Raw genomic sequence first — 14,454 nt, 5'->3', positions numbered from 1 at the left:
TATCGAACATTCCAAGCATCCCCTTGAAAATCGCGTGCAATAGTACAGGAGCGTTGTTTTTCTGTATCGAACTCCCATGGCCTCCCATGGCGGGGTCACTCGACATAGCGAACAAGGCACGGTCGCCCATCGCTTCTCCCGTGGTCGGATTGTGCCGGTGGCAGCTCACGTCGCGGGGCTGGCAGACCGCCAAGCTAGCGGACAGTGATACGCAGCGAAAGAGCAGTTTTAAAAAAAGAAAAAAGCAAACGTAAAAGAAAAAGTGGAGGATTGCAAAAGCAAGGGGAAGGGCATGCACACGCACGTGGGGACTGCTCGCTGTTGGAATGTTAGCATGCTCTCTTTCCCCGAAAACCGCTGTCATTATGCAACTCTTTAACTCCAAAATAAAATAAGCAAAAGAAAAGTCTTCATCAAGTTGAATGTGTCAACAACAACTGTTGAGTAGGGATGGGCGAATATTCGGTTATTACGAATAGCCAGTCGAATTCTGTTCTATTCAGCATTCACTTCGAATCGAATTTAAGTATTCGACAAAATCGAATTATTCAACATTATTGAATTATTCGACAATATGGAATTATTCAACAATATCGAATTATTCGACTTTTCTAAATACAGTCAAACCCGACTATATCGAACCCCTTTACATTGAATTATTCCTTATATATCAAACAATTTTTTTGCACAGTAATGTTACAGTGATAATATATAGCAAAAACTATGGTTGCGTCGAACAAAAATCGCAGCCGCTACCGATATATCGAACTGCCAAGAGCACCGTTTTGCTCTGCAAGCTGACTTTCCCCCAACGCGAGCGGCCGCATAGGGGGAAAGCCAGCTTGCAGAGCATGCTGGCTTTTTTTTTTTTTTCTGGGCAGCCGCGTCGACCGCTTGGAAAAAACGAAAAAATATCTTTTGCAGAGGGAGCGGAGAGAGGGTGCTTCATGCTCCCTCTCCCCGCTCCGTCCGCAAGAGAGAATATTAATTTTTCTTCCAAGCAATTAACGCGGCCGCCCAGAAAAAAAAAAAAATTGAAAAGAAAAAAAGCCACTTTTCTTAGCTAGCTGGCTTCCACCAATACAGCACATGTCTTCGGGGAAAGCCAACTTGCAGAGCAAAACGGGGCTCTGCAGGAGAAGGTGCTCCCGTTGGACGTGCTCCGTGCTCTCGGCATAGTTCGGCGCTAATGCGCGAATATAGAAGGCAGCGGCCTCAGCACTTTGGAGTTCATCGATAGCGTAGAGATGAAGAAAAGGCAGCAGAAGATGCAAGACTACTTCATTGTGTAATATTTCAGCAGGAAGTGGATTTTTGAGAATCCAATTCATTAAAAAAAATTTTATATCGAATTACCCGCCATATCGAACTGGTAGACGTTTTCTTGCGAGTTTGATATGAATGGGTTTGACCTACTCTGGCTTGGAACTCAATACACTTGAAATTAACAATTACAGTGCTTCTAATACCAAATAAGGGAAAATATGAAACCATAGTTTAAACATATCTTGTAGTATTTGTTGGTTATACTATTCGGCATTATTCGGCCAAAATCACTATTCGCTTCGGCTTCGATTCGGACCCGAAATCCTCTATTTTATACTGTTGAGCAAACGCACTTTGAGTGCCTTATCTTTGTTTACCCTTTTCTTTCGCCGTTCTTGCTTTGCCCGTTTTTCTTTTTCTTTTTTTGCCTTTCTTTTTTTGCTGCCTGAATTTAGTGAGGTTTATTTTTCTTGCTTGCTTAACTTTATTCTATGGACCGAGAGTTCTTTCTTATCTGGCTCGCTTTTTCCGTTCTTTCATTTTTTTTAATTATTATTTTTGTGTTTTGTTGCCGGTGCTCGATCGCAAACAGCGTCCCGTGAACGCCGGGGTGTTTGTGATCTTCACCAGCTAAGCTCTACGGTATTTAGCGGCTCTTAGGGGCTTTATTTTTTGAGGTCCGGTTTGTTGCGGCCTTTGGTATTAGCAGAGACGCAAGGAAATTTCAACTGGAGCTTCAGTCAACATATTTTTGTAGATCAAATTATCGGCATATTTAATTATTTTACGATCCCCTTCGAATTCGACATATTTGGGTTCGACCGTAAATGACTGCGTGTTTTTAAACCGGTGTGTCGTGTCATTTCGCTGCACTAGCTGCGACGGCCTTTTATCGGCGGCGCAGTGCCGCTTGCATGGCCAATAGAGCCTTTTCAAAAGTCCATCGAGCAACATTGTCAGTCACCATTGCTTGGACACAAAGCGTGGGATTGGATCGGAGTCCTCGTCGAACGCTGACGCTGCACTCGTATCCAATGCATGTTCAGAGTGCGTGATCAAGCAGTGGCAGGCGTGCGATGGCGCCGACTTTTGGAAAGGGTCTATTGCGCTTAGCCCCCTCGCGGTGAAAATGACCACGGACAATTTAGTATGAGGGCAACCTGGTCCAGCGCTCTGGGTCCCCAGGCTCCCACCATGTCACCGTGTGCGTACAACTGCCTTGTGCATGCATTCACGCCTCGGGATCCTCACGTCGCCATTTATGCGAGGCACGGGTGGCCTCTCGCTGGTGGCCACTGTGGGTGCGACGCCAGTCACGAGCCGCTGAAACCGGCCGTTCCCTCCACGCCCGCTCCTGGGACAGAGGACGGCCTTGGCACGGTTTTGTAATTCTCCGCTGCTGTGGTGTCAAACAAGCCTTGAACGCCTTTGGACCTCACTAGATCCGCGCTTACATGGATGGTGTCGGCCGGCTCCGGGGCAGAACCTGCCGATGGGAACGAGACGACAGGCAACCGATCTCGACGGTGACGAGGGCAGATCTGAGGCGAGCGCCTCGAGCAGATTTATTGTTCATATTTTTGGTGGCCGAATCATGTCTTGCCGCCACGCGGCCCGTGGTTTTATAGAACACGTGACACGTGCAATCGGCGCCTTGTAGGTGGTGCCATCTCTGAATGAAGGACGGCCGTAAACATAATCACTACATTCTCCTCCCCTTATAAAAAAAAAGAAACGTAAAAGGAAGACAACATATCTACAGAATCGTAGTAACAAAAATGCCTACACATAGTATATAAAAAAATGAATAATTCATCAATCTCCCCTCCATAAAAAAAACAGTGCAGCGGTAACACAGACAATTCCAACTGTTGAAAACCGACACACTTAGTAAATTGTCTATGATACACTAGACAAAAAAACAAAAAAAAAAAAAACAGGCATTGTTGCTTCATTAAGCTGGGCACAACACTGTTCAGTTCAGGCACAACCACGTGGAAAGTCCCATTACAGTGCAAAATAGTTCAATTCGTGAGAGGTGACATTTAAAAAAAATCAGAAAAAGTCGCTTCAGTTCATTGCACATGATAATTGCCAGATGAAGAAAACAGATTACTGTTTCCATAAAATGAAAGCACGTAGTCCTTCAATCGCTGTGGAAGTCTTCTTTCACGTACTGGCCGACTGTAGAGTTGAGTTGGCGTAGTCACGGTTGCTTCCGGGATGCAGGGGTGAGTACTGCTACCGTTCACGCTCTCTTCAAGGGGAGGTATGGAGGAAGGTGTTCCCGGATTAGATACAGCGGGGCTGCTGGTCGCCATCGGGATGAATGGTTGAAGAGGATCTTGAACCTCGAGACTTGGGAACACAGAGTTAGACGAAGGCACCTGCGGGGATGGACCTGGCACAGCAGGTTCAGAGCTGCAACTAGCTCTACTTGTAGCTGGACTGCAGACAGGATCGGGTAGAGCCGTGACAGTAGGGTTGCGCAACGGAGAATGGTGTCTTATCGGAGCAGGTTCGTTTTCATCTTCATCATCCCAGGAAAGATCTGCATCCTGCTGCTCTGGTGGAATGAACGCTCTTGTTAATTTGTCGGCGTTCCATATTCGCCCGTCAGCGAATTTATAAGTGGCCGGGCCCACTTGAGTTTGTATAATTTGTGGCGTTGAATACTTAGTTTGTAATTTATTCTTGTGTTGTGGTCGATAAATCCGGACTGGTTGGCCAGCGACGAACCTCGGCCACCGAACAGCCTTTCGAGAGTCCGAGTACGACTTCATGTTCTGTTGGTAACTACGCACTCTCGCATGAAGATCAGTCCGGCTTGACGAGACAGCCGGAGCTTCGGGGGTCGACATCCCTTGAATGTCTAACTTGGACCTATGGGTCCGTCCATGAAGCAGTAGGGAAGGTGCTTGGCCTGTTGCCGAGTGGGGAGTTCGTCGGTAAGCTTCCAGGTAGTCCCGGACAGCATCCGGCAGAGGGCGTCCTTGTACGGCGGCTAGCTGAAGACATGACTTTAATACGCGATTAAACCTTTCCACTTGGCCATTTGCTTGAGGGTGATATAAAGATGTTTTGGAATGCTTAATTCCATGCTGGTGTAGAAATTCTTGAAACTCGTGTGAAACAAACTGGACGCCGTTGTCCGAAACTATTTCGCAAGGAAGACCCTCACGGGCAAAGACAGTTTTCAGGAAGTTAATAACAGTTGTTGAAGTTACTGATGCCACCGGTTGCACTTCCGGCCATTTTGAGTGATAATCTATTAGTACGAGAAAGAAACGTTGACTCGGAGGTGCGTGTTCAACCGGTCCCACAATATCCAACCCCAGCTTTTCCCACGGTTGTTTGGGAAACTCAACTGGTTGCAATGGTGCAGGTGCTCTCTTTGCAGTTTTGTCAGTTGAGTTACATACTGTACAATGTTGAATCCATTCTTTGATTTCCTGAGACATTCGGGGCCACCAGTACTTGTCTCGGATGATGGTCGTTGTCCGGGAAATACCTTGGTGCGTCTCGTGGCCCAGTTGGATGATGCGGTCACGTAACTGTTCAGGTACCACAATCTTTTCCCCTTGGAAAAGGATCCCGTTATGTAAGGACAGTTGATCTCTTACATTGAAATAAGGTCTCAGGTCGGTCAGGGCGAAGCTATCATCCGGCCATGATGAAAGGGTATATCGAATCACACGAGGAAGGACAACATCTGTGGTGGTAGCTTCTTGAAAATCCGTTAGTGTCAAAGGAAGCATAATAAGGGAAACTACGTCCTCTTCGAACTGCGAACCGTTTTCTGTGTCTGACACAGGAAGTCTGGAGAGGGCATCGGCGACCACGTTGTCCGCCCCTTTCTGATACTCCATTGTAAAGTTATAATTTAACAACCTTGCTGTCCACCGAGTGATCCGGAGAGGTCGAACTCCAGACCCTTTGTTAGAAAGTAAAGTTACCAAGGCTTGGTGATCGGTGCGAATTACGAAATGACGACCCCAAAGGTAAACATGCCATTTTTCGCAGGCCCAGAGACATGCCAGTGCCTCTTTTTCTCCGGTGGAATACATGCGCTCAGCGTTAGTAAGTGAGCGTGAGGCAAAAGCTATTGTCCGTAGTTGGTTTCCTAGCTGTTGTTGCAACACGGCACCCAACCCATACATGGAAGCGTCAGTGGATACCACGACTGGAAGCGTCGGATCAAAAAGAGAGAGAATTGGTGCATTTTTAAGGCACCCCTTTACTTTCCGGAAGCTGGCCTCTACTTCTGGGGACCAGACAAAAGGAACGTCCTTGCGAAGTAATCGACGAAGCGGCTCTACTAGAGTGGAACAATGCGGAATAAACTTGTTGTAGTACTCCACAAGTCCTAAGAAAGCTTTAAGCTTCGATGGATCAGAAGGAGCCTCAAAGTTTTGAACATCGTCTACCTTAGACGGGAGAGGAGCTAGCCCTTCCGTGGAAAGATGGTGTCCTAAGTACGATAGTTCTTGAACCCTGAAAACACCCTTACGGTTCAGCTTCATCCCTGCGCGTGAGATGCAGGACAATACCTCTCGTAGGTTTTCGTCATGTTCTCTCTGCGACGAGCCATACACTATGATGTCATCGAGATAAAATCGGACACCTTTGCAGTTCCTCAAAACCTTGGACATGATGTCTTGAAAGGCCGCAGGTGCTGAAGCCAGTCCAAAACAGACTCTTTTAAATCGAAAAAGGCCTTCATGAGTGATGAAAGCGGTCAAATCCCTGCTTTCCGGGGCAAGCCGGATTTGGTGGTAAGCTGAGGCCAGGTCCAACTTAGAAAAGTGGGAGGCTCCTTGCAAGGAGTTCAATAGTTCTTCGATATGTGGTAAAGGAAAAGAGTCGATGATGATGGCCTGGTTCGGCGCACGTAGGTCCACGCACAGACGAATACTGCCATCTTGTTTCCTAACCACAACAATGGGCGAGACCCACTCAGACGCATTGACGCGCTCAATGATGCCTTGATGTTCCAGCCTGAAAATTTCTTCAGATACCGCATCACGCAACGTGATGGGCAACCGACGTAACTTAGATTGAACAGGTGGCACGTTGTACCGCACCTTGACGGTATGGGTGTGATTGTGCACCAAACCCAGCTCCGGGCTAAAAAGATGCTGGAAGTCTTCGAACCCGGGAGGAAGCTGCAATACGTCCCGCGAAGTCGAAGATGCGGAGTGCGCAACAACTGTCGACTGTGGGGTTCTTGATGAAACTTCTAGGTCCACTTGCTTGTCGGGTGACAGATGTGCCTGTGATAGGGTAACACCCGGTTGTGAAGAAAACAGGATGCCGGGGACATCTGACGAACTTGGCTGGTGCGGTGGTTGGCGGGACGAAACAGTGAACGGCCGGCGCTGTGGAACTTTAACCGACGTCACATCCTGCTGGGGTTCCGGTCTTCCGTCAGCTGCGTTAACATAAGAGCAGCTGTGATCAGCTCCCGACAGAGTAATTTGCAACTCGCGCACAGCATCGATGCCGAGTAAGGAACGTCCATTTTGACAGGCATAGAACTCCAGTGATGCAAAACGGTTCTTAAAAACGATCTGGCCAGTGAAGCTTCCAAGGACAGGAATGGTTTCATGCATGTAGTGAACAAGTCTTCGTGCAGGTGGATGTAACTGAATCTGTCCGGAGCGATTAATGTAGTCTTGTGCGAATAGTGGATTTTGAGTTCGAAGCGATTTCTAAGCGAATAGTGGTCTTGGCCGAATATTTTCGAATCGAATATCGAATAGTTTTTCCACGCCTTTCACTACTATAACATAATGCTTAGACAAAACCCCAGCGAAACTTGTGAAGGTTGCTTCACCTGTTCATTTATGAGCAGAGTTTAATCTATCTATATTTATGAACTGTGACCTCAGAAGGTCTGATGTCTCGGGACGGTAAGTAAACAAGTTTGACATAAAATGAATCCAATGGAAATAGCCAACTGTATACCCAATTGAGTGAATTTACAAATCTTAAATATTCTCTTTTTAATTTCGAGTTAAAAAAATGACTTGCGCATGGTGAATGCAGGTTTTAAGGGCATCTCTGCCCAACATATACTCTCGCGAAACAGTCAGTTTAATTTTAAAACGTTTAATACAATGTAGATACTGTAAAACCCTTAATGTTCACGAGCCCTTAATTTTCGCGAATATCGCAAGTTGAAAAATATTGTGAAACTTAAAGGCACGCAAAAATTTTGGTCTTCCAAGAATTTCAATGCAGGTCTCTGGAATTCGCGAACTTTAGTGGCCGCGATATGTCCTCTGTGACCGATTCGCGAAAAATAGGGGCCCCGAAAATAAAGGATTTTACAGTATACACATTCACAAAGTTTCCATTTATTTTCATATACAGCCGGCACGCGTGCACCATCGCGCTTTGAATGTATGGTTTTCGTCCAAGCACGCAACTGCGATATTCATACTTTTCCAAATGTTTATCGCGGCGGGTTACTCCGTTGAGTGCGCTTCTTAACGAGCACTGATGTAATGTGGAGAAGCACCACCCGCGGAGCTTGCTTTCGCGGGTATTGCTTCTCCGCAGTGCACCGGTGCTCGGTAAGAAGCGCACTCAACGGGGCTAACCCACCGCAATCAACTCTTCGAAAAACGCGAATAGTGAAGTTCTTCTCGAAGCGAATATCGAATAGTGTATTATTCGGAACTACTATTCGAAATTTCGAATATTCGCACGACCCTAGATTAATGTCATTAAAAATTCTCGCGTTTAAAATCGAGACGTGGGATCCGGTATCAATCAGGAGCTTTAAAGGTAGTCCATTTACCTGTACATCAGCGATGAAGGCATTTAGTCGGCTTCGGTCGACTACAGGGGCGTCGTCGACGGACGTGACGTTATACTGGTAGTCGCAGTCGTCGTGCACTCCAACCGTGGCTGGGCCGGATCTCCACGGAGGTGAAGGGCCGTGTTGACGTTCATGGGCGTGGCCCCGGGAAGGAAGGGACGCTTGTCGTTGATCATATACGAAGGAATCTGACGGTGGTTGGCGACTCCTACAAACAGCGGCGAAGTGGCCCATCTTCAAGCAACGGAAGCACTGAGCGTGGAGTGCCGGACAGACGTCACGCGCATGGTTGCGACGTCCACAAAACCAGCAGAGGTCGGGGCCGCCTGCTCGCTCGCCCATTCGTGAAGGAGGAACGTCACGACGCTGTTGAGGACCCACTCGCGCTTGCGGCCGCGGTACATGGTTGACTGCTGGAGGGCAGGGAGTCATCCGGGACGTCCTTGATGTTGGCGTGTACTGACGATAGGGCCAGGTAGAAAAACCTGGGTGGCCATCTTGGTTGAGTCCCTGGGATGCCAGTCGCCCTTGACCATCTTGATATCCCCGTCTTGGTGCGTGCGCCTGTTCGAAACGGGGTTGCTCGATGTACTGGACTTCACCGGAGCTTGAAGATGTCCCCGATACCGACGTCTGGCGTTGGTGAAATTGTTCGGAGGTCCGAGCCAGTTGCTCGAATTGTAGAGCGAGCTGTACTGCCCGGTTAAGTGTAGGTACCGCAGTGCCAACGCACTCACGTAGGATACGATCCTGAACTCGTCTGGAATCGAGGCCCTCAAGGAACACGTCGCACAGATGTTCGTCTAGTGCAGTACCATATGCACAAAAAGAACCCTGATGTCTTAGAGCAGCCAGAAATTCTGAAACTGTCTCTCCAGGCAGCTGAGTCCGAGAGCGCAGTTTCTTGCGCTCCAAAGCAACACATCCCGAAAATTCAAAGTGTTTTTCGAGCGCGGCTAAAAACGCTTCAAACTCGTTCAGATGCTCCGTGGCCGGCACGGTGTTCAGCTGAAAAGCAGAGACAATGCGCTGCCCTTCTACTCCCAACATCGAAAAAAGGACATGCTTCTTCTGAGCCGGCGGAACGTCGTGGATACCGGTAGCATGGAGGTACGAAAGAAAGGCCTCCTTCCACGCCGGCCAGGCCTGTACAGGTGTGCCGGGAACGGCCAAGAAGACTGGAGGTGGAGGAATCGCCGCCGCGATATTAGTCAATGCTGATTGAGCCATTGTCAAGTAGGCTTAGATGGGCATGTGCATTCTAATATCCCATCCTCGTCGCCATTTTGTAATTCTCCGCTGCTGTGGTGTCAAACAAGCCTTGAACGCCTTTGGACCTCACTAGATCCGCGCTTACATGGATGGTGTCGGCCGGCTCCGGGGCAGAACCTGCCGATGGGAACGAGACGACAGGCAACCGATCTCGACGGTGACGAGGGCAGATCTGAGGCGAGCGCCTCGAGCAGATTTATTGTTCATATTTTTGGTGGCCGAATCATGTCCTGCCGCCACGCGGCCCGTGGTTTTATAGAACACGTGACACGTGCAATCGGCGCCTTGTAGGTGGTGCCATCTCTGAATGAAGGACGGCCGTAAACATAATCACTACACACGGCGGCGCCCTTAGGAGGAGCGAAGGTGCAGGTTTTCCCGATTTTGAGCAGTGAAGGAAGGGTGTAATGTTGACGCTTAGCAGAGAGTGGAGGGGGGGACGCAGGCAGAGTAAGGAGGCAAAGCAGTGTAGGGAAGGCAGGTGGAAGGTGATGCGTTTTGGCGGAACATATTTTGTGGTTCAAGTTGGGTTTAAAAAGTAGAGATGTTATAGTGAAATGAAATGCGGTGCAAGTTTCTCAATCCCACCAACATCACGCGTAGTGACTGGATACTGCCAAAGTGGGATTTCGTATAACTTGAGTAATGCTCGAAAACACCTGTCTTAAAGTTATCGTTAGCAGACGACCGGGGAAGGTGCTTCCTTGTCGCTTTCTCGTCGTCGTGCCATTAGTGGCCGGTCGTCGGGTTATTCCTCTCTTCCGTCTTTCCGTGGCGTGGCCAATGGGAACATTGGACTTGTCTCTCCTCGCACCATGAGGGGAGAGAAGGGTTTTTTCTTCTTCGCCGCGATGACAGACAGCCAACGCCGACACCAAAATCCTCGCAGTGTCACCCGTAAAGCTATCGCTTTAGAAGGAATCAATTCTTTTTTACTCACATTACTGACTGCTGCAGATGTTGTGGTACGAGTTGATATGGAGATTAGGCAACCATTTAACTAAACTTCACTACTTAAACTTTATTTTTAAAATGCTCTTATATTTTTTTAATTATAATTTTTCTAGGCCAGTTTTGGGTTAATTTATATTGTGGTAAAGTTCCACCAACTGTAATTGTTTTATTCTTTAACTTTACTGTCAGTAAGAGGTTTCATGAGTAAAGTCAATATAGTAAATTGCTTTTGAAATGAAAGTGCAAAAAAAAAAAAGATGGTAGAGAGATGAGGTCTTAAGGGGGCACACCCCCTAGGGGGGTCAACTTTTGAACCCTTGTCTTATAATTAATGAAATTTACAGGGTAGGCTGGTGGTCATGCTAGAGGGTGTATAACAAAATTTCAGGTCTGTCGGTTAAGTGAGAAGGAAATAAGGGTAGCTTCTATCAGCAACACGCCTACGTTGTTTAGTTAATCTATCGTCAGAAAACTGTTGCGATATTAAAAATTTTTATTTGCTAGATATGTAGCAGAATGCATAGAGGATGCGGCTATGGAACATTTTTTTCTAAAAAGTAATTTATTTCTATAAATTTTCTCTTCTGCAAAATTGGTCAACGTTTTGGTCTTCTGTGCCTTCGACAAAATGTCAACATTTTTTACAAAAGACATCCGTAAAGTGACGAAAAAGTTCCATAGCCGCACTCCTTATTAAATTTCAGTCAGGAAAAGGGAAGAATGAGCTTTCCCTGTTTTGCCATTATCAAACGATAGATTGACTAAAATGGAATTTATACCAAAAAGTGGAACGGAGAAAAATGTGTTCAAAGTGCTCCAAACCCTACCTTTTCTATAGCTTTGGTGGACAGAAAATAATTTATAAAAAATTAACTATATAGTGAAAATTAATGAAACTTTTTGGGAATACTCTCTAGATGTTGGTGGATGTAAAAATGTAATTTTTCAAAATCAACTCTTTTTGCAGAAATTTTTTTTTCTGGGCAGTGTCTCCCCTTAAGAAGAAACTTGGGAAGAGACTAACTTTGCCCAGTGATTAGTGTTCACGGTATCCGAGCCCTCCTTTGACGTACTCTGTGGTGGCTGCCCTTCTGCCTCCTTGCAGCGAGCAGCACTGACTCGGGCCCGGTGTACACGTCGCGGACGTCGGTGGCAACACTGCTTGCTGCGGTGGAGCGCCTGGTCGTCCGCAAGAAGCCCCAGTGAGAAACGCCCCGTCATTCGTCGCACGGGGTGCTTTGCCTGGCCTCACTCCAGGAAGCAGAATGCTCTTATGGGTTACTTTGACGCACATAACACCTAGTTACATGGTCACGAGGCCACTATAGTTGTGACGTGCTCCACCAGGGTTACAAGATCACGTAATGTGATAACATATAACGGGTCACGTTACATACTGAATATCTGCGTGATGTCACCATTACATTGTGGTGTCTCGAGACGTCAGATCGCGTGACTGTTGCGGCTCACCTGACTCCAGTGTCATGCAATACCCTGACATCACCTAACTCGATGTGGCGTGTTCACGACGTCACATGACCACCTTCCTTTAAAGTGTGCGGGAAAAAATGTGTCACCCTATAACAGCCTCTCAGTTCGCAAAGGACCAAGGTGCTTTTTAGTTAGCGTAAAGCGTTAAGTGAGAAGTAAAGGGAATGCAGCTGCTGGGGGGCCTACTTATTGCTTCAGGGAGCTTTCAACTTTATTGTGTACTTCAAAGATGACTAATTGTTTGTCAGCAGACCTCTGTTGCAATGCAGTGGCATCTCAATAACCCTCGAGAGACATTGGTTTTGACAAGTCTGGGCACCTACCTTCCACGAGGTGACATCTCCGATTGCTGTCTGAAATGACAGAAATAATCCCGAATACTTAAATCGGTTGCCACCCGCACAGGTGCCGAGACAGCATTCTTTGTCTTTGTCTTTGCTTTATCTGCAGGCAGTGTTTTCAGTGATGCTGGTCCCTCGTTGCAGTGCCAACACCCTGTGGGATGGCCTCCGGCTGCAAGTAAACTTCCTGCAGGCTGCGCTGGCAGCCGAATTTTGTGGGCACCACGTGGCGGCGCTTCAGTATGTCGAGCTCTGGTGGGACCAGCAAGAGAGGTGAGCAGCGTTTGAGTCATGGGTCAACAGTTTCTTGCAGCAAACAACTGTCGCAAGCACATCTCAAAAAGTGTTGCACGAGTCAATGCTTTTGTAGCAGGATGGGCGTAGGTGTACAATCCTACGTCCATTAGGGGCGAAGCTCCTTAGTGTTTAGCCTTGTCCGGCGTCCGTGCTCATATCTATTGCCATCCCATCTGTCTCCCTGAAAAGAAAAATGATTGCGCAGTCAACAGGATTCGAACCTGTGCGGGGAGACCCCAATGGATTTCTAGCCCATCGCCTTCAAGGGCAACTCCGGCCAAAACTCAAAATGATTTAAATTACTGGTATTGCTTTAGTGACACAAAATACGACCCCAGCCAAAATTTCACGTCCGTGGGACGCCGCATTCTCAACTAATGCCGATAATAAAAACGGGACCCGCCGCGAGCCGCTGCTCCTTAGCGGGCGGCCAGCGGGTTGCCGATCGCTAAAGCAACATTGGGCCGTGATGTCAACATCGTCCTCTTTCTTTCCTCCGTTCCGGACGGGCGCACGGCGCAGCCGTCGCGCGCGCTTCTTGTGCCGCTACCACTGCAACTTCGGCTTGTAATTGCGTGTTTAGTCGTTGTTTTTACCTCTAGCCCGTGTAGCTTCGGTATAGCCTTTTGCTTTTGCTTGTGAGGACTCCTAGATTCGTTTTAGCGAGCAACTCGGTGCACCCAAGACTGCCCAGCTGTTCCTCGAAAGATGCCGAGTACAACTTAAAGCGCTGTGGGCTGCTCAAACAAGCCGCTGCGCAACCCGGAGGTGCTTTTTCACAAGTTTCCAACAGATCGGAAATTGGAGAAGGTGTGGGTGAACGCTGTTCGACGAGTGAACTTTGGAAAGCCTTGGACGTTGACCCCCAGATCGAAGCTCTGCTCCGATCATTTTTCGCCGGAGAGTTACGAACGAAACCTACAGGTCTTGGTTGCTTGTGGCTTGTTAGCGAAGGGGTCGAGGCTTAAAAAGGATGCCGTGCCGTCGCTCTTTGCCCATCGTACATGTACAGAAAAGGTAAACATGATAAAAGTATCCTGATCAATAAATAAAACAGTCATTGTCAAGTGCAGTGTTGAAGATTGAGCATTCACGCTCCATCGAATGTCTGTTGAATGGGGAATGGTGGTCATGTAGAGTACAGACACTAAGTAGCTCCAAACACTGAAGTTTGTAATGAAAACAAAAAAAATGTTCTACTTTGCGTCACTGCTTGTTTACTACGCAATCTCGTGCGTAGTATTCAGGTCCGTAACGACTACTAGCGAACAGCCGGCGCGTGAAGCTCATGCGATATAAACATTCGCCTCCCAATCGTTCGAACCCGTTACGCAGCAGTATTAATTAACATTGCACTTGTGAATACCACAAGGGACTTTAAAGAAATCGCGAAAGTTCGGATTTGTAAGTTACAACTCTCTAATTTGCCCGAGTTCGGCTGGAGGTAAATATAATACTTAAAAATGCAAAAAAAAAAAACAAAAAAAAAACATTTGCTTTAGTTAAAAGTTACGAAGCAAAACTTGAAATCCGATGTATTCTAATAAAAAAAATGTTGGTGGGGTTTGGGAATGCGGAAGGGAAAGAAAGTGTTCTCACCTTGCTAACGTTCTCTGTTTTCCTTTATCCCCCACAAAAACTTTTGCTAGCTTTGAGAAGAAAATGACTGCCCAAAGAACTTTTTTTTTTAGTGCGGCAAGATTTTTTTTATTTGTACAAAGATTCACTACCTGGACGAACTTATGTGGTGAATTAGTGCCGTAGCTTACAAATTCGGCTTTCACGCGCCTGAGGAAAAAATAACGAAAAAACAGACTTCTACAGCTTGACACACGTCTGTTCGGTTGTCGCGGAACGCGCCAGAGAGCCTCAAAGCTTCGTGTCTGGGACTGGCCCGCCGCGCGAAAGCGCCAGCACTGTACGTCACTGGCAGCGCGGCGTAGAGCAACGCCGCTCCATCCACGGAGCCCCGATGACAATTTAGGCCTAGCGACGAGTGCGGGAGAC

At 47.4% G+C, this 14,454-nt stretch overlaps 1 protein-coding gene across 1 annotated transcript in view; it reads left to right on the top strand.

The window, feature by feature from the left end:
* LOC8039133 (serine-protein kinase ATM) overlaps window positions 1-14,454 on the top strand; it is a 397,758-nt gene that overhangs the window by 236,941 nt on the left and 146,363 nt on the right. Inside the window, exons 38-39 of the mRNA XM_040208992.3 lie at window positions 11,424-11,520; window positions 12,295-12,423. Of these exons, the coding sequence (XP_040064926.2) occupies window positions 11,424-11,520; window positions 12,295-12,423 (226 nt within the window). The remainder of the gene's footprint in view (window positions 1-11,423; window positions 11,521-12,294; window positions 12,424-14,454) is intronic.

The sequence above is a fragment of the Ixodes scapularis genome, unplaced genomic scaffold, assembly GCF_016920785.2.
Source record: "Ixodes scapularis isolate PalLabHiFi unplaced genomic scaffold, ASM1692078v2 PGA_scaffold2__306_contigs__length_199485367, whole genome shotgun sequence".
NCBI classification, from domain to species: domain Eukaryota; kingdom Metazoa; phylum Arthropoda; class Arachnida; order Ixodida; family Ixodidae; genus Ixodes; species Ixodes scapularis.
This window is presented reverse-complemented; position numbering and strand designations above follow the sequence as displayed.